Raw genomic sequence first — 21,105 nt, forward strand, 5'->3', positions numbered from 1 at the left:
TCTACCAGGTCCCAGGCCAGGGCCCTGTGGAAAGTAACAATGGCAGGATCCTCCCCTTAGAGAGCCTAAATCTGCCACCCTGGGCTACTTTCGCCTATGTGCCCCTTCATTTTGGGGCATGATACATATAGTCTGAACAGTCAATAACTTCACAAAGTCCCAAGTGAACAGGGCTTCTTTGTAAGACCTGCTGCTTCTTGAAGTGGTGGCGGTTGCTGGTGGCATTACCTGCTATGTGTAGTCCCCTCCCAGGCCCAACCTTCTGTCTGGCTTCCTGAAAGAAGGATTCAGCTCTCCTGCAGCCTGTCCATCATCCCTTGCCTGGGCTTCTGAGCGCCTTTTAATCTGCTCTTCCTGCTGGAGTATGCTCAGCTGGCCTGTAGGGATGGGGTTACCTGGGCCCATTATTGCCTTTTAACCCCTTTGGGCCCTGTGCGGGGTTTGTATACCCCAGCACAGTAGTCTTGGACTGTAAAGGTGGATTATGATTTCAGTTGTATCAAGACCTGTTCATATCCTATAAATCCAGTAGAAGTATAGGAATTGTGTAAAAGGTTCAGTTCAGAAAGGTGGTAGGCTTTTTATCCATTTCTAATTTCCTTAAATCCAATAATTTCTCACTAAGGAATGAATGTTTTCTGTAATACTGATACTCTTATAGTGTAAATGACTTTGAAAGCTCAGTCCCTGAGCTAGAACTAGCAGTGTTAGGTCGGGTCTTCATATTATTCTCAGTTAATATCTGGAAGTATTTGGAGTACTTATATTTTTCCTTTAGACTTATATAAACATTAATACTTCAAATTTTCCATTTCTGATGTTAATGATTTTCTGTGTGACATTATCTGATTAAAATATGACCATGCAGATCATTGTTGCTACCACCGTTATATAATTGCAACAAATCTCATACAAAGTATGTCAAGTAAGGTGTCAATATAAAAATTATGATTTGCTGAATATGATTATGCTATTTGTATACATGTTTCATTTTTGTATCTGACGTTATGAATATTAACTTTTTGTACCTGTATTTCAAATGTTTGCTCATGTGGTAACACCCACAAGGTATTTAGCTTGCACATCTTAAAGGGATTATTCAAGTTAAGTGGCTCATCAAGGAACGCTTAACTCACAGTGGACCATGGGAGACACCTATCTACACTTAATGGACTTCCTTTGAACGTGCTAACTAAGGTATGGATGATGGCTTCTACTATGACTAAGCGAAGCATGCATGGGCATGACATGTTATTTGCCCATGTGACTCCAAACACCATCCTGTTCCCTGTAATTTTCCACAGTGAGAACCATGGGTTTCCCTTCACTTGGCAGAAGCAATAAAAGGCCCTGCAAACATCTGCATTTTGTCTCTTTCCTGCTCAAACCTCTGGACTATGAACTTATGCTAATGGGAGCATTCTAACCAAGGGACTGAGGACCTTCCAAGGATTTGGAAGCAACCAGAGACTTGACTTAAGACACACAGCTACAGGGCTAGCTCTCCTCTGTCCCATCTTCTGGTCTTATTGAGTGCTCCCTCTCAGTTGTTTTGGCCACTTGCTTTTACCTCTCCGTGGAATCCTGCCATTCTTAGACTTGGCCCTAGCTTAAAGTACCTTGTGCACTAACAGTGATTACTCATGAGAACAGCCATAGTGGGTAAGACCAAAGGTCCGTCTAGCCCAGTATCCTGTCTTCCGATAGTGGCCAATGCCAGGTGCCCAGAGGGAGTGAACAGGTAATCATCAAGTGATCCAGTCCCTGTTGCTCATTCCCAGCTTCTGGCAAACAGAGGCTGGGGACACCCATCCCTGTCCATCCTGGCTAATAGCCATTGATGGACCTATCCTCCATGAATTTATCTAGTTCTTTTTTGAACCCTGTTATAGTCTTGGTCTTCACAACATCCTCTGGCAAAGAGTTCCACAGGTTGACTGTGCGTTGTGTGAAGAAATACTTCCTTTTGTTTGTTTAAAACCTTCTGCCTATTTAATTTCATTTGGTGACCCCGAGATCTTGTATTATGAGAAAGGGTAAATGACACTTCATTATTCACTTTCTCCACACCAGTCATGATTTTATAGAGCTCAATCATATCCCCACTCAGCAGGCCCAACTCAGTTTGGAACCTTTATTAATAAAAATACTTTGTTGCCGTAGCACCTAGGAGCCCCAGTCAAGGACCAGGATCCCATTGTTCTAGGCACTGTACAAACGCAAGACAAAAAGACTGTCCCCAAAGGGTTTATAATCTAAGTATAAGAGGCACCACACATACAGACAGATGGGAGAGTATAAGGAAACAGTGAGACCTTATTGGTCAGCCGTTTTTTGTAGGCATCATGGCAAAGGAGAGTTTTAAGGAGGGATTTAAAGGAGGATATGGAGGTAATTTTGCAGATGTGTATAGTGAGCACCTCTCAGATGTGAGGTGGGAGAAAGCAGGAAGGTTCTTGTTTGAAAACTTAACAAGTGGGTGTTGAAGGCTGGCCTCCTGGGCCAATTGGAGCCAGGAATAGACCTCACTACTAAATGCGAGGGATGATCGGTATGATGGGGAAAAGTCATGATGGGCCTGAAAGTGCAGCCAGGCCACTTACGTTGGATGCAGTAGAGAAATGGGAACCATTAGAGCAGTGGTTCTCAACCTGCAGGCCGCTTGCAGCCCATTCAGCACACAGCTGTGGCCCATGACACATCATACAGGGTGTGTGTGTGTGTGTGTGGCCCACATAACACAAAGAGAGCTGCATGTGCAGCCCACAATGATAAATAGGTTGAGAACCATTGCATAAGGATTCAGAGAGGGGTAACATGGTCGAAGCGATGGGCGAGGAAAATTATCTTTGCTGCACCATTCTGAATCTTTATGAGCGGCACAAGAATGCATTTCTCAATGCCTGGGAAAAAGATGTGGAAGTAATCAAGACCCACAGTAATGAGAATCCTGTGATCAGACTCTCAGGAACTGTGGCCAGTGGTTAATACAGTAACCAGGCAGCTTTCTTAAACCAAACTATTGTTGAATCTTAACAGTAGGAACACAACAAAGCATAAAAGAAAAAGAACTTTAAAACATTATAAGGTCTGTTTGCATGTCTGTTTACCTAGAAGCTTGCTATGCCTCGGCAGAGTGCCCAGGCAGGCAGGTCCTTAGTGACTCCAGAGCCCTAGCTGCTCATGAATCACACTGAGAGAGGCATCAGCCGAATCCCTGCATCTCCCAGCTTCGTACCTCAGGAATATACCGTCTTGCACTGCTCAAGGTGAGCTCAAGATGAGCAATGCAAGTCTCAGTGGAAAGTGGACATACGCCAACCTTTGTAAACCTGAACAGATTTACCAAACATTTCAGGCAAACCTACTGGTAAAGATAAACAGTAAAACAAGTTTATTGACTACAAAAGATAGATTTTTAACTGATTAAAAGTGATAGGCAGAAAGTCAGAGTAGTTAACAAAATAAAATATAAGCACGCAGTCTAAACTCTCAACCCTATTAGACTGGGCAACATCTAGATTAAGTAGTTTTTCTCACCCCCCTGAATATTGCAATTCTTAGTACACGGGTTTCACCCTTGAAACGTTGGCCAGTCTCCTCTGTTGGAGTCTTCAGTCTTCTCAGTGTCCTTGTTGCTTGCAGCACAGGTGGGGGAGAAAAGGCCAAACATGGGGCCATTGTGTTCTGTTTTATACCCTTAGTCCATGTGCTCGGAGAACACAAGTCCAGGCATGTCTGATGGACATTGCTGAGTCCCCAGGCAAGGCTGAGCAATTCCCTTGGTTTTGCCTTATGCCGGGTGAGTCATTGAATTGTAACTCCCTTGCTGGACAATGGGTGTTGATGGTTGTTTGACGCCTGCCTGGGCGTTGGTTACTTTCCTTGCTGTTGTCTCTGCGGAGCTAATACCTGGTCGATTCCCCAACTTACAGCATGTTTTACTGACAGCCGTACAACACAATCTCATAACTTCATATGTACTAATGATATACATGTTTAGATAGAACAGTGACTTCCAGCAGATCATTACATTTCCCCTGATACCTTACCTGGCATGCTTTATATGCAAGATCACAATCATATTTAAATGATGAATAGGGGGGTTACAGGGTGCTCCCCCCAAGGTACAGAGTTTAAAGCTTTCTCTCATGCATGCATACACAAAACACCCAGTTGGACACTCTAAGTGTACATGTATTTGAACTTAAACACTTCCTAGGTTGTTAAGAGTTCAAGACAATCGCATGTCATTTAAAAAGTGACTATGACCTTGATATTACAACGTAATATAAATGCAAATATACAATTGTGGTCTTTGTTACCTATTGGAATATATTAATTTTAGAAGGTTAAATTCAATTAATAGAGTGCACACTGAATTCCACACTTTGACATATTCACACTTAAAATTTTTTTTTTCAGATGGACAATCTCTTTACTAATAGTATCAGACACAGTTTTGCTAGGTCACATCCAAACTAATATTGGCTTTAACCAACATACTGAGCTACACAGTTTCCTGCAGGTGGTGATGTCAGTGATGATCATTTGCTTACTGCTTTGTCTGACTAGGATTCTGAAATCTTTTCTTAAGGTGGATATTCTTATTTGAAATGGCTTCTGGACCAACTTTCCTTCAATTCATAAGGACTCTTCCTTTCTATTTGCAGTTGGGTAACATTCCTGTGATGATTACAGCAATTGCTTACATGGAAAAGCAATACATCGGACCCTCGCTAGAACGTGCGTCTATATAGTGCGAATTCGTATATAACGCGGTCGTGGCCATTGATCCCAAATTTAATTACTTTAACTAGAATTAATTTTAAAGCAGTCCCCGCATGGATCCCAAATCACGCGTTCTAGCGAGGGTCTGGTGTATTTGGACAATGTTGTTTTGCACCTGGGAATGGGGAGAAAAGCCTGCACCTTGTGATCAAGCACGTCTTTGTAGAATAGATCATTAATAGTCTGAAGCCCACATTTTGGGTACCACTGGTTTATCAAATGCTGATTTCTGCTCAGATATTGGGATGGAGTGGGTATTCAATTGATAACCAAGAATAGAAAAACTCACTACATGTTTTCATTGCTGTTATCTTGGAATATAAACTAACAATGATGGTTTAAAAAAGCAAAAACAAGCCTAATTTTTTTCTTATCCCTTTCAGGGTATGTTTAAGTCTAGGTAATGGTCTTTGATTAAATAAACTAATCCTAAATTTAAAAAGGATCATTTAAGATTTTTATGATTTCGTCAGATATTTTAAAGGTTATATGAATTTGAGGGATGATAGTTTCCATAAAATAACATATTTTTGGAACTAAATCAATTCAAGCAAAAGGCATCTGTTCTTTTATAAATGTGCCAAGGCTATAGCATATGAGATGTTTGACTTATGGAATCTCCCATGTCAGCACAGAAGAATGTACTTCTACATTATAAGATGGTAACAATTTGGCAGAACTGGGAAGCACCATGAAATTTTATACAGAGGATTTGAAGTTACTTTTCAAGGTCACGGGCCTGTGTATTTTTCCTTAGTAAAAATCAAAACAAGCTGATGGATTAAAAGAGACTTGCAAAGAAGGGGGTGGAAAATTGAGTTTATGGCCTTTTTTGTTGTCTTATTATGTAGAACTAAGTGGGAGGGCAAAAAGAGGAGAGTATGTGTGTGAGAGTTTTTAAAAATGCTTTTTTCTGTTAGTTTATTTCACCCATATTCTATACCTAGGTTTCACATAGACTGGTGGTGTTGCCAGAGCCAATAAAGTTGAAAGCTGAGCAACTGAGAGGAAGAGATTTCTAGCCAGACTGTTCTAGAACGTTGTTTTTGAACACCTATTTAACTTCACTGAATAATTAAATGTTGGCTAAAGGAAGCCTTTGTTAAACATTCAACACCTTTGTCCTTCAGTTAAGGTGTTGCAGCTTACAACAAACATCCCTGAGACCTTCCAGAGCTTCTCTAGCAAAACCAGACTTGAAATTTCTAAGGTAAAAAACAAGCAAGAAATTTAAAAATCAAAACAAGAATTGTTCAGGCCACCTTTCGTATCTTCAAAAACAAAGAAGAGAACAAATTCTTCACCACCCTGCGTCCCGCCCCCCTTTTTAAAGCATCTTTTGCAGGGCAGCGTATTAGAATGATTGGGTAGTTTATCTTGGGTTGAACACAATAGATCACTTATTAATCTGTTCTTTTATATCTGGCTATGGGGTGTTTGTGTAATATATATGGAGTATAAAAATGTTTTTGTTTATATTGTACATCGTGTGCATTGTATTCATACTTTTCCAAAATTCATAAATTACCATAGTTGTGATTGATTTGGACCTTGGTCTTTGCACCAGAGTGTGCTATCTCTAGTTTGGCAGAGGAAGAAATGGTATTCTGTATTTTAAAAAAGAATAATAGCATGAGTTTGGGGTTGGTAGGAATGGTTAGCAGGGACAGTTAACATCAATCTAACAGCTATGTGCTAGAACCCTAATCCTGATTGGTCTGTGGGTGCTCTCATAATATAAATGTTTATTAATAAACATTGTCCTACTTTACATATGTTCCATCTCTTTAACCAGCCAGGATATATCCTGGGTGATATCTGTTAATGAAATTGATTTTAGTATAAATGACAGGAGGCTAGATAAACACACACTTTTTTCTATTTAAATAGGTTCTCCTCCCCCCGCCCCTCCCGCAAAAAAAAAAAAGCGGTTACTGGCATGTTGTCTGCTTATATCCATATGGCTTTATTGGTTGCCTGCACACATTTTAATAGCGCAACAGTTGTTATCCCTTAGAAGTACTGTTCATGGTATGTATTGACCAAAGTGATGGCTCAATAAAATATCTTATAAATGAGCTGTTCTGCGTGTTGTCTGTGCACACTTATGACAATACCCAACACCTGTGTTATTGACACAAAATAAAGATCTGAATGTAATTTAAAGGTGTCACTGTGGTGTTTAGAATCCATCAAATACCTGCATAGTATCCATTTTATAATTGGGTCCAAGCTGCAGATATATTGTTGCCTTACTGTGGGTTGATCCTTCTGGTATCCTGTTAAACATCCATGGTTCCTCAGGAATGAGTTGGAAGTGGATGGTAGCAAAGTAGAAAATCATCAGACTGGTAGGTGTTTAAAACACAAAGCAGGAGTTAGTCATCATAACATGATACAAATGGTTAGAAGTAATTAAGCGTAATGTTCTTCTTTGTTACAAATTGTCCTCTGTTACCATGGTTAAAATTTCCTAGATGGATTTTTTTTTTTAAAAGCAAGCAACTTTTAGTGCTCAGGAAAGGTACCATTTCTAATAGCTTTGCAGTTGAAAGTACTTTATCCACAGATTGTATGGTATGTGACAATACAGTGATCTTTGCAGTATCCGCATGCAAGGGAGAAGTTGCAGGCACAAGCCTGCGTAGCTTAGAATTTCATTTACTCCTTCTTCCCCAACAGGTGTGTAATGCATGCATAATGTTTATTTTATTATGGCTCCGATGTTGAAAGATTTGTATTTTAATAAATTAAGCACAGCTGTTATGTCTGAGTTGTACATCTCACGAAGCGTGAGTGTATAACATATATTGTTAAATATATATAGTGGTTTTGATGGGAACTGCTCATCTCATTCAGCTGTAAATTCTGTATTTTTCTCATATATATAATTACTGTACTTTTAGAGACTAATTCAGGAACGTATAATGAAAATGAATCCAGAGGAAAAAATGTAATTTTAAAGGTTTCTTTGAAAAGCATTTTCACTCATTTTGTACTTTAAAGCCAAATAATAGTCTTGACAATGTTAACCTTTTTTTATTTCTCTTTGACTGCTAGATGGAAAATGCTATTTCTTCAGTTGATTTGTCACTGCCTTAATATGGTTCTCATTAAAATGTTCAGTTTTTTTTTTTAGCTTTTATAAAAGCTTTAATAAAGGTGTATATCTAGGTGCCTTTGAAATAAGTTACTAAAACAAACAACAGCAGATACTTTTAACACTATATCATGTGTGATATAAATATATATTAAGCTATTTTAGTTTTATTCTAAAGCAACGTACCATGCTACATATATTTTCTGTATTGCTGTATTTTATAGTGACTCTGTCTTTTTCTTTTTCCTAGCATCAGATAATAGCCAGCGATTTCGAGAAACCTGTTTTGCATTTGCATTGACACCACAACAAGTGCAGCAAATCAGCAGTTCAATGTAAGTGCATTTCTATAAATCCTTCAGGGTAGTATTTCTGAACTCTGAAACTGAACCAGTGTACAGTATCTTCAAAAAAGACCAAAACAAACCCTAATCTGTCTTAATATCCAGTAGTGTACTAGGCAGTTCACAGAATACATACAAAAGACACAGGCCCAGCCCGAAAGAGCTCATAATCTGAATTTTAGTAATGTGACGAGAGTGACGAAGGGTGGCGAGAGGAGGCGATGAGCATGGTGATGTGATTCCTCCTTTTAAGCATGTGAACATACTCGGAATTTTTTTTCCAATATATAAAACCAAGGAAGATATGGAGATTGAGAATATTGATTCAGTTATTATGGTCAACATGATGGAGATCAATAGTTCAGAAGTGGTTTAAAAGAACAGAGCCTGATAGTTTGATGGACCAGAGAAGGAAGGCGCTCCAGGAATAGTGGCGAATATGCGAAGTGTAGAGATAGTAGTGAAAGAATGGGCCATAACTGCTGACAAGAGGCTTAATCCAGTGTCCTTTATAGTCCAGTGAGCATTTGATGAGTCCTCAAGTGAGCAATCTGCTAAATCTCGGTTTTGGAGGAGCATGCCTACACAAGAGATTAAGTATCACAGATTGTGGTAGTGTACTCACTCATCAGAGCTTTGCTTTTCAGGTTTTGTTTTTATATGTGCCACATTTTTAATTTGTATTTGTCCTATCTTTGCTAGGGACATTTCTGGGACCAAATGTGACTTCACAGTACAGGTCCAGCTAAGGTACAGTATTCATACAGTATAATCTTGGGGCCAGTGGATTTTTAAATAGTTTGGGAATATAAATCTTATTATGACATCTCCTTCTAATGTGTATGCACCCCAGTAAATCATTATTGCTCTTTCAGGGGCTATGAGGGAAGAAATAAGTCTAATCCTGCTGTATTCTAACAGTGGGGGAAGGAGGCATAGGAAGGAGCTGACTCCTGCTAGAAATCCCAGTCTGGGGGTACTGCAAAAAGAGCAGACTACAGCTATTTGCCCTTGCTCTGTGCAGCTTTTCAGAAGCTCCTCATGACTGTCCATCCAGTCTGTCAGCAGCCCTAGATGCACTCAGCTGTGACCATAACTTCCCTCTGTTTGCAGTTGTAGGTTGTGCTTGTGCTTCCTGCCCCCACTTCAGATCTGTTGTTGGATATGGGTGCCTGGGCCTCCCTCAGCTAGATCTAGAGAGGAAGCAGAAGACGGGATGTTCCAGCATGATTTCTGTTGGGTGCTGGCCACTTTGTTCAACTGGTGCAAATGTCAAGCATAGCAGCCCCATTCCATGTCTTTAACCAGGGAGACAGGAGGTGGGGAAATCACAGTCAGTCTGTTTTGGGTTTGCTGACAGACCTACTGTAATTTGGTTTGATCCTATAATCTCTCTTTAATTTAGTGGTATTTCTGAATGGGTAGTGCGAGTCCCCTAGCAGACATCTAGAGGAGCTAAAAGGTTACTTTTGAATCTGGCGCATCAGTAAGGCTGGTACATAGGAGGTCGGGGGATCTACAGTCACCTCAGAGGACAAAAGAGGGTCTGTCTAATACAGCTTCCAGCAGCAAACATGCCTTCATAATACTGAGGTTAGCATTATCAGAAACTGTCTGAACTGAGGTAGAAGGTCTGACCTTGAGCATCAGACTAACACTGGAAGCCTTAGCTGCTGCAGCATGGCCTGCTTATCTTAGATAAAGGAGGAATAGTTGGAGAGGTAGCATGTATTCTCTCCTTTGCAAAAACCTTGGCTTTAGTAAGGTGAGGTCAGGCAGCGAAGATCGAGGGAAGAGAAACTGGACAGACACTAAAAGATTCTGGTAGCAGGAACATGCTTTGTCTCATAATGAGTGAGTCATAGAAACAAGCCACGCATGGAGGAACCTAGAGCCCTCTTTATCCAAACAAGTACTTGTGCTTGGGGCTTTTCTGCCTGTTGGTCACATGGCAATACAGAACAACTCAATAATTCCAGACTTCTCTATCAAAGTTGAAGATTTAATTCTACCTGCTGCTCAGACCGTCATCTGAATCTTCTTAAACACACATAATTCAGTAGCAAAAATCCATATCTAGTAACATGAAGTCCTTTAAGAACTTGTTTAACACATTTTAAATATGAAAGGTGATCAAAACTCTTTGCATTTAGGTTTTGTTTATCAGAAACCAGTTGTCCACAAGAAGATCACTTCCCACCCAATCTCTGTGTGAAAGTAAATGGGAAACCATGTAGCCTTCCAGTAAGTAATAGAGGTTCTTTTGATTTGTATCATGTCAGTAGTACAGCTAAGGATGTATGTTTGCCTGAAATATCATAAGAATAGCGGCTTCCGTGTTTTTTAATGTTTGTTTTGACATTGGATGGGGGGGGGGTCTGATTGTTGGGTGAATGAACTGGATAAAAAGTTAGGCAAGCTGTTATTGAAAAGTGTAACCCTACTGTGTAAGGGAAAGGGCTCAGACCTAGGTACCCCAGCTGTCGATGGGTATGTCTACGCAGCAATTAAACTGGCGGGCCCATGTCAGCTGACTCGGGTTTGTGAGGTTTGTAAAATTGTGGTGTAGATATTTAGGCTCAGGCTGGAGCCTGGACTCTGGAACTCTCCCACTCGTTGGGTCCTAGAGCTTGGGCTCCAGCCTGAGCCCAAATGTCTACACCACAATTTTACAGCCCTGCAGCCCATCCACTGTGAGCCTGAGTCAGCTGACCCAGGCCTGCCATTGGTTTTTAATTGCTGTGTTGACATACCCTTAGTGTCCCCATAAAGATAAATATTTTAAACTATATTTATAAGCGTGGTTCTGCAGTGTTGAGTTGGTTCGTAAATACCTGTCTGTGACTGTAACTTTCATCATGATTTCTAGGAGTTGTCATATTGTTACTATGACTGTTGCACAGTTTTCCAAGATTTACCATGGCAGACCTTCAACAGTAACTGATGTAGAATGGCTAGCATAAAATTCCCTAAATCTAAAAATCTGCATTGGGAAGATGAGTTTTCAAATTGGAAGGGTGTCAGCAGTTACAAGATTTAGATCTTGGCTGCTGGTTGTGTTTTTAAATACTTAGGGGGGAAAAAAGCAGGTTAATATCCCTCCATAAACAGTGCGTGGAGTTTGTTAGGAAAAATGAGATTAAAATATCTCTTGTAAAGGGAAAAATGAAAAAATAATTGTTTCATTTTAGGGCTATCTTCCACCAACCAAAAATGGTGTTGAACCAAAGCGACCTAGCCGACCAATCAATATTACCTCACTTGTCAGATTGTCTACAACGGTACCAAACACCATCGTCGTTTCATGGACTGCAGAAATTGGAAGAGTGAGTTACTATTTGGTCAGATCTATGTATTAGAGAAAAGTTTTAATCAGCTCTACAGTGGAGTCGCATCTTACGCGGGGGTTAGGTAATAAAGTCAGCGTAAGGTGAAAATCGCGTATAGTCAAAATTACCCTTAAAAATCCCTTAAATCACCCATAAAGTACAGCTCACGAAAGCTTATGCTCAAATAAATTTGTTAGTCTCTAAGGTGCTACAAGTCCTTCTTTTCTTTTTGAGTATACACTCTATCACATTAAGATTGGGATCAACATCCATAGCGCTACGTGTCCGTGAGAACGTAAGCCTCGTGTACATGGCCTTGAAACAGCGAATCACGCCTTGGTCGAGAGGATGGAGGTGGTATGGGGGGGGGGGGGGGGAAGAGAAAGACGAAGTCAACGTCGTTACGTGCAAACCGGAGTGCCGTAGGGTGGCCAGGAGCATTGTCTACAATCAGCAACACTTAAAAGTCAAGTCCTTTCTCTTCGAGGTACCGCTTGACCTCCGGAATGAAACACTTGTGGAACCAATCCAGAAACAATGCTGCCATCACCTAGGCCTTTTTATTTGATTGCTAGAACACAGGCAGGAGATTTTTGTTCTTGCCTTTTAGGGCACAGGGATTTGCAGCCCTGTAGAGCAGTGGTTCCCAAACTGGGGTTCACAATGTTACGGGGGTTTGCCAGAAAAAATTCACTAATGGTAGCCAGAGGACCCCAGGCATTGGAGGCAGCAGGTGGGACCCGGTTGCAGGGCATACAGCCCGAGCCCCAGGGAGAACAGGGCAGGGCAGTTGGGGCTGGCAGCCCGAGCCCCAGGGAGAACAGGGCAGGGCAGTTGGGGCTGGCAGCCCGAGCTCAGTGGAGCTCAGTTGACCGGGGCGGTCAAAGGGGTCCAGCAGCAGGAGCTTCACAGAGTGTGGAGGAAATTTAAACTTAAATCCCTGGAAATATTCATTTTTAGGAGGGGGTTCACGAGATTTCACAATTTAGTGAAAGGGGTTCCCGGGCTGCTAAAGTTTGGGAACCACTGCTGTAGAGCAAGCCCGGCTTTATTAAATGCCCAGCCTCATTGCCACAAAACAACACAGTCTTTAGCTGCTTTGAAGCCAGGGGCTTGTCTTTCTGATTTCGTAGTGTAAGTGCGGTTGGGCATTTTTTCCCAGAAGAGCCCAGTCTTGTCAGCATTAAAAACTTGTTCGGGAAGATAGCCCTTTTCTTCTATGATTTTCTTTAATTGTTCGGGGCAGGCTTTTGCTGCCTCTTCGTTGTCAGATGCAGCTTCACCAGTAGTCTGCACGTTTTTGAGGTCGAAGCGGTTTCTAAAACTCTTAAGCCAACCTTGGCTGGCTTTGAATTCCTTCTCGTCAGAAGGCTGTCTCTCTTTGGCGGGAGGTTTGAACAGCGCGTAGAGGCTAAGAGCCTTTTCTCGCAATGCGTTGCCATCGATCTGCACACGTTTACGGTTCATGTCTTCCAGTCATAAGTTTAATGCCTTTTCAGTCTTCACTAAAGTTTTATCACGCACCTGGCTCGTCACCTTAGCAGTTATTGGAGCACTTGATGCCACGGCTTGACGAATTTCTCTCTCGCGAATCTTGATGGCACGGATGCTAGATTTGTTGTGGCCATATTTATGCTCCGTGTTGGAGACCGACATACCGTCTCTCAATAAGTCCAGCACAGCCAGTTTTTCCTCCAGCGTTGGAACAGATCGCTGTTTCTTCGGTTGAGCACCAGATGAAGTAGTTGGCTTGCGTTTAGGGGCCATGTTGTAGAAAAAATACGTACAGTATCTTTAAACACTAGAATCACACTCAGCACAGCGAGATGCTCACGCTATGAGAGGCACGCCAGAACTGAGACCGACTGAGGGAACAGCAGATTCACGTCTCCCATCTCACCTGCACTCCGGGCCATAGGCTCGTTGAGTGGAATGGTGGGCGGAATCGCCCGTGCTATTTACAGGTATCTTTTTTTTTTTTTTTTTGGCCGAGCGCGTATAGTTGAATTTGCGTAAGTTAAATGTACGTATGATGCGACTCACCTGTCCTTCAGCATACGTTAGAAAGCTAACAAGCAAGCTTAATTGGTGAGAAAAACACTTATGGAGTATAGTAATGGGTAACTAAGGATTTTTTGTTTCCTCTTTTCCTCCGCCCTCTACCGCTTTATGCCTGTGTGCTATCGCATGTTACCTGAGATCAAAGAGATTTGTAATGCTGGCCTACCCGTGTGTAACACGTTGCATGGGGGAGTGTTTCTTAACTCTGAAAATGCAGAGGTAAATCTTCGAAAGTATGAAAGCTCAGTAGTGCATGTGGGGATTTAAACTTGCCATTTAACGCTTCAATTCTCACAGCTGTATTTTATCCACATACTTTATTAACTGCACTGTTTTGTTTTATAGCATGTTTTGGGGGAAGGGAGGATGTAATTAGTGTTTTTAAATGATTGATGTTCCACTGAAATTCTATCCATCTGGAATAGCCTGTGGAAAGTATTTTTTATTTAGTTGGTTAGTCAGTCAGTCCATGAGACCCAATCCTCTATCAGTGATCAATGCATTGAGAATCTGTGTGTATATGTTCATGATGAAAGCCAGATATGCTTAACAAAATCAATGAGAACTTGAGAAATGCTGATCAGATGTGGCTTTGCTACCAGCAGCCATCCTATTTCTCTAGAGTCTGAGAATTAGCCTGAGATGTAGTATCATCTATTCCAAGTGTGGACTAAAACCCATGATTCATTGAAACAGTGTAGAAAAATAGTTATTGCCCATCTGTGCACAACAGTCAGGTATACAATATCACTCTTGTATTTTCCCCCTATCAAAATGGATTGAAGTTGAAGCATGACCAGATCTCCAGTTAGATTATGGAACAAATGCCTGCTGAATGCTGTTTTTAAAACTACTGGCCTTTTAGGCAAAAGAAAAAAAAACAAATGAGCCTCAAAATGTCAAACAAGTTTCCAAAAAAATTCACCTGCTTTAGTTTACTGCAGATTATTTCTTGTCTATTGGAAATGCATTGAAAAAACCAACACCGTGCTGCTTTTTATAGTGAAGTAGCTGTTTTCACAAAGCTTTCTGGGTGTAAATGGACATTTGCTATAATTGAAATTGCATAGCTGTATCTTGGAAAAGCTTTTGAATTTATAGTCATCAAAACTAGAAGAATAATGGCAAATAAACTCAGTGTATCTAACAAAAATGATTAGTCAGATCTTTTCCCCACAAGAAATAATGCTTCCTAATTCTATTATTTGGATCCTGCCAATAAATCAGTAGAAATTAGTTTTATTTTATGGATGTGCATGATAGATAAAAATTGGGCATTTGTTCTTTTTAAATATTGGGTTACATGTCTCAGCTGGTAGAGTATACCTTTAGTGAAGTCCTAATTGTGGTGTCTGCACAATCTGCTTTCCAAAGACTTCTGTGAAAGTTGCCTTGGGCAAGTACCTAGCTTTGTAGATTCAAGCTGTCAGTAAATAATTTCACAATGTTAATTAGCATTTCCCTAGCTTCTATCCTAATTGAGGTATTAAACAAACATGTTAAAGCAGTAGAGGTTTTTAATGATGGAAGCATCTCTAGCAAGAGCAAAATATTTAAAATAATGTGTTTCTGGTATTTAAATTGTGAAATTTTATGGTATATATTATTATTGAAGACATAAGTGGCTGGTAAAAATGTCCTTTTAGGGGGGCGCTTAGGTCACCCCATGCTTACCATGCAGGCGGCTGTGGGGCTGGGTCCACTCATCTCAGGATGGTCCCCCAGGGACTCTCACCCCATCCCAGTGAAACTTCCTGGGAAGTGCCATTTGGGAGCCAGTGCTCTCAGCTGGGGCTGAGGAATCTAGCTCCACCTGCCAGGAATCCAGCACTGAGGCAGGGCCATCGCTACACCATTCCCCAGCCTGTTTCTGGCCCTGGCTCAGTCAGATGTGGGTTTTTTCCTGCTGAGCTGGGTGTGTGCGCGGACTTGGGGTGGCTCAGAAAATACATTTTTGGGGGAGCCCTCTAGCCCTCTGCACCTACCAACTATTGTTGAAGTTCTTTCTCATATTTATCATTATCCTAAACAAATAATGTGAATGGCTTAATGAATCCAGAAGTGGGGGATTGCCCACAAAGAACATTCTTAGCGTGTGTTTTCTGTGATAAACTATTTAAAAGAACCTGACTATTCTATATTTTAAAAAAATAATTGTGAATCGTGCTCAAGTTTAGAGAGAGAGAAAATTTTGTACCAGATGGTTTTGAATGTGCTCCTGCCATGCAACATGAGGACACAATTTTTTTTGTCCTTGGGGTTTCTGCTTGTACTGTGTGGTTTCATATCCTATTTTTAAAAAAGACAGTGTACTTACTTATGATATGATATTGTTCATATGAAAACCCCCAGATAACTTTAAAAATCTAAAATCTTCACAACTGTACAGTTTTAGTTTGTTCTCTTGGCTCCAACAATAAAACTAGGTGTGGGGTTCAGTAATCAACTTCCCTTTCAGATTCTCACGTGTCAGGGCACTGCTTGTAGAGATTGGGTTGTAAACACTGCACAGAATGCAAAGCTTGGATTGTTTTGGTTTTTTTGGTTTTTAAAAGACCACTTGTTTCAAATGCAGTTAAATGAAATATTTTCATGGAAGCATGTCTACTGGTCTTAAGTTTTATAAAAGCTTATTTTTCAAAACTTGAACTTTAGACCAAATTTGACATGACTTTTTACCTTAAATGTGTGTGCAGTACTGCACTTTGGCTTAATGCTATTGATATGAAATTATCCTTTATAAATTGCTTGTTGACGAAATGCCCCAAGTTGCAGATTTGAAATTTTGAGAAAAGTGATAACTGTGGTGGTGGAATAGCTGAATATATAACTTCCCTTGCACCTGGCTCTAATCTCAGTGGAGCTTGTGATTCGCCGTGCTGCTTCTATACTAAAGACTAAAATCCTGGTCCTGAGAACTTCCTAGTACCTACTAAGAACATAGACACAATGGATTTTCTTTAGTCTGAAAAAGTTATGCCACCATTTTGTAGCGATGGTTGAAGTCTAGGTCCACATAATCGCAGAGATTATAAATTTTACATGGTGTTTATGCAGATTCTTTGTTGTTTTGATTATATCAGCTGAGTTGTTTCATTATATGTTTGTTTTCCAGAATTATTCTATGGCAGTTTATCTTGTAAAACAGCTGTCTTCTACAGTGTTACTACAGAGGTTGCGAGCAAAAGGAATAAGGAATCCTGATCATTCTAAAGCACTAAGTATGTCTGATGCATTCAAATTCTTGATCTAAATATAAAGAAACAGCTTTTGTAAGAAGATTTTTAGCCCTGGCCTCTGGTACGATACTCGAGGCTACTTTTTGTAAATCTACATTTTTGAGCCACAGGAATAAGGAAAAAAAGGAAAAACCTCCTGATCCCTTCAGAAACTAAATCTTCACTAGCAGACTTGTTGGTTGTTCTGTATCACTGTACTACTGTGATAGTTACTGCTCTTTCAGGCTTCCACGCCACCCACGGTGTAACTTTGCAACTCTAGCCTTTTCTTTTCCCCCCAAATACTTATCATTGCTTAATTCACCCTTCGCAGGAAAAAAATATAGTGAACTCTCAAACCTTTCTTTTAAAAAGAGAGAATCCTAGAATCCATTCATTCCATTGATGGCTATCACTGAAGTCCAGTCTAAACCTGAGTAATCAAAGGCCTTTGCCTGAATTATGAGCCAGCCCGGTAAGACCATTGCCACAGTAGAGTAAAAATGCAAGAGAATTTTTGGCTACTCAACTAATCCGGTTTTAATTTGTTAAAAAACAGTAAACTAATTTCACCTGGCATTTTGCTCAGAGTTCCTAATGTGAACTCAGTGGCTGATGATGTTCCCTGATATCAACATACTGATACGTTGACCGTGGTCGACAACTTAGCTCCCCTGGCACAATGGAAGTTTCCACAATAAGGGTAAAGCTCATCTGTGCAGGAAACAGTGATTGACTGGGGGATGGTCCAAGACTGTGGAATGACCTCCCCCCACTGGACCATCCCAAACCTCATCACCTTCTGGGCTAAGTGCAAGGTGTGTTTCCTTGATCTTGCCTTCTCTAATGCAAAGATACAGCGGGGTGTGTGTGTGTGTGTGTGTGTGTGTGTGTGTGTAATTAACTTAAAAAACAAAAAACAGAACACGCTGCTGTGCACGTTTCTTCCCAAGGAGAGGATGAGGGAGCAAACATGTGACAGAACTTAGTCATGTTGCTTCATTTACTTCTGGAAGGTACACAGGCACTACAGTGATGAACACCATAGCAGAACCTACATAGACTAGGACACCACTAAATGCCAAGTACAAAAATAATATTGAACAGTTGAAACTCTGTTAATGTAACATTATGATTTGAGATTTAAGGGCACAAAAATCAGGCAATCCAACAAAGTTTCGTGAGCCGTTTGTCTCCTCCTCTCAAGGTTGTTGTGTTAAGCTTGGCCGCACTGCACTTACAAGGTATACACATTAATGAAACACCCACTAAGAAGGAGCAGCTAAGGCTCATGTAGCAACTGTGACTTGGAATTGCCTGATTTCTCTGCATTTAAATCTCAGCTATGTTACTTTTTATAACTCTTTTTATAGACAAAAATAGAGGGTGCAAGGGAGGAGCCAGGGCCTATATTTGACTGCAGTCCTTACAATACTAATTCTATACGAGTGCCTGCCTGGTCATGCTCCTCCTTTTGCCTATCAATTCTGCAACCCGTGGTGCATTTCCCTTGAATCATTGGAGCCCCTAATACCTATTTCAAAGAGGCAGGACGTTGCAAGCCTACATGCAGGATTTAACAAATTATTTTTTTTAATGTGCCTAAATCCGGCAGTTGACCAAAGAACTTGATATTGCTTTATTAGAGAGCTTATCACTTTAAAATTGCCTACCCATAAAAATCTAGTATTTTTATGCAGAAACTCTTTTTTAGAAATGAAGTATTGTGTTTAAGAAGTTTCTCCTTTCATGGTGCTCCACTGAAGTTTTAGGAGAGTAGAAACTGCATGGGAACTACACTCTACACATGCACGCATGAATATTTTTCTTCAGGTTTACAGACTGCAGGAGTTTGGGACAATATAATCAATGTTGCTCATTCCAAATAGGCATGGCAAACTGCAGGTTTAAAGCAGATTGTTTTAGGCATGTGTATTACTGTCATCATCCTGGTGAAGTGTGCATAACAAACCTTTCTCTGTTTTTTCTTTTTTCTTCTTCCTTCAAATGGCAGTAAAAGAGAAACTGACTGCAGACCCAGACAGTGAAATAGCTACAACCAGTTTAAGAGTTTCTCTTCTGTGTCCAGTAAGTATAAAAGTAACTCCTGCAAAGTTGGTTCTGATGAGACTGAACTGGCTGTTATGGGACAATTTTTAATGCAAGTTAAAAGCTGTGTTCACTTATATATTAACTTTGTGAGTTTGGGATCCAGCAAAGCACATAAGCACGTGATTAACTTTGAGTGTGTGAATAGTTCCATTCACTTCACTGGGGCTATGCAAATGCTTTAAGTTAATCACCTTTAAGTGTTGATGGGTTGGGTCCTAAAAGGGGATAGTTTATCTAGATATTGAACGTAGCTTAACTTCTTGGTGCTTGGCCATGGTACAACCACTGTTAGCAATAGGATGAATGTACCCGCATATACCTGTACACCAACAGCTGGCTCCTGGAGCCAAAGAGAGAAATTCCTGGAGCTGAAGTTGATAGGTATATATGTACGCTTCAATTACAGGGTTTTATTGTTTTCAATTTAAAAAAAGAATCAATAGTCCGAAGGACATTTTAAGCAAATAAAGGTTGCTGCAAAATTTGAAATAGACAGGGTTGCTTGCTTCCCATACCAATCTGTGTAACTCACAAATGACTTCAGTTATTAGTCCCTTGGAATTTGGAAATGAGATCAGACACATTAATCAAAACAGATTTATTAAACTGTTACCAGAGGTGAAAGGAGCTGGAAAAGAAGAGGAATTAAACAATAGTTTGTACATATTACAGTTCTTATCACCAGCTGAATTACACAGGTATGAATGATAATTGTTATGGACTTTATTTTGCATCCTGTATACCCTTAGTTTTCCCATGAAATGTAACATACTTCTTCATTACTGTGTGCTCTGTCTTTGGTCAACAGTGTCTTAATTGCAGCTAAAACTTAAACTGTGTCAAGAATAAGGATGCATCTGTTTCCTGATTTGTCTAGATCCACTCAAGCGTGATGCTGAAAGTTTTCAGTTTTGAAATGTGACTCTCAAGAATAAAGCTGACTTTGCTACTTACTCTGTTGCCTGGCAAAATTGGGGCTTATTTGTAAGGTTATTAAATGGCCTCTTGGATTCTGACAATGGAAAGATATTTTTGGATAAAAAAGCTCCACCTTGCAAAGAACACAATTCACTTTGCTGACTCTTCTTTATAAAAGTATTTGTTAGGCAGATTATTATATGTTTATAGCTGTGCTGGATATTTTGATATTTAATCTTCATTCTTAAGGCTTTTTGGTATGGCACATATTAGCTATAATAGTATTTAACACTTATGTCACCAGATAAAAGTACTCTTTTTATTAAGCAAGAGAGAGTGCAGGAGTATTGCTTTTATAAAAAGTGAAATCCTGTTCTTAAGAGTTTGGGAGATGTAATACAAATAATGTATTAATGTAACGGTCAAGAACACTCTTGTATACATAATATTATTAACTTTAGAGTAACTTGATTTTGTTGAATCTTTGCATAGTTAAATTTTTGTTATGTACTGTTGGAACCTCATTACCTTAGGAAGTACTAGTACTGTGCTGTCATGGTTTAATTCTTTAAGTACAATGCTCTTATTTCCTAAAGTTAAAGACTACTTAGGCTCCAATGAAAAGCAGTAATAGGGATTCATTTACTAAATCTAGGAACTGTCTAATTTTTAGGCGTTAACAGTGCTAATATAGTAGCTCAGTCACTTAAATCCTGGTGCATCTTTTGGAGTCACAGATGTTTACTTCAGTAGTAGCTGATTGCCTTTCATTGGCACTTTTGGCAATTTAATAGTTTTTGCAACCTTTTGGTTTTGGTTTCCTGCTGACCAGTTTTCTAAAACAATACATCGGTTTGTTGTCCTATTTACCCCTATTTATAGAGGTAAAGAACAGTCCATCAGTTTTATTCTTAAACATACCTAGAAATTGATCTAGGAAAAACAAGCTTACAGGTATTTTCTTTTATGTATAGGAATAGTAAGAGGGTTTTTTTGCAACTTGGGGTCTCGTAATCTGTCCTTTTAGCTAGAGCTTTTTAAATGTTTGCTCTTTGTCTGAGTTTTGGTTCAGATGAATTAATATTAGAGCAGGAAGGACTTAGAGCAAGGCAGTCTCCATGGCTGCAAGCTTAAAGATAGCTGAATTAAAATTAATGCAGAAATGAAAAATTAAGTTTTTAATGATGTGAAATATAAATGAAATACCCAACCGAGCTTTGAGAAGTGGCTCT

The 21,105-nt window shown here is 40.0% G+C and overlaps 1 protein-coding gene across 2 annotated transcripts in view; it reads left to right on the forward strand.

The window, feature by feature from the left end:
• Nucleotides 1-21,105, forward strand: part of PIAS1 (protein inhibitor of activated STAT 1) — an 88,717-nt gene that overhangs the window by 57,320 nt on the left and 10,292 nt on the right. For both annotated transcript variants that reach the window (XM_074966616.1, XM_074966617.1), the window contains exons 3-8: nucleotides 8,142-8,226; nucleotides 8,938-8,985; nucleotides 10,389-10,479; nucleotides 11,427-11,561; nucleotides 16,741-16,846; nucleotides 18,858-18,931. In XM_074966616.1, the coding sequence (XP_074822717.1) occupies nucleotides 8,142-8,226; nucleotides 8,938-8,985; nucleotides 10,389-10,479; nucleotides 11,427-11,561; nucleotides 16,741-16,846; nucleotides 18,858-18,931 (539 nt within the window). The remainder of the gene's footprint in view (nucleotides 1-8,141; nucleotides 8,227-8,937; nucleotides 8,986-10,388; nucleotides 10,480-11,426; nucleotides 11,562-16,740; nucleotides 16,847-18,857; nucleotides 18,932-21,105) is intronic.

The sequence above is a fragment of the Natator depressus genome, chromosome 10 (assembly GCF_965152275.1).
Source record: "Natator depressus isolate rNatDep1 chromosome 10, rNatDep2.hap1, whole genome shotgun sequence".
Taxonomy (NCBI): Eukaryota; Metazoa; Chordata; order Testudines; family Cheloniidae; genus Natator; species Natator depressus.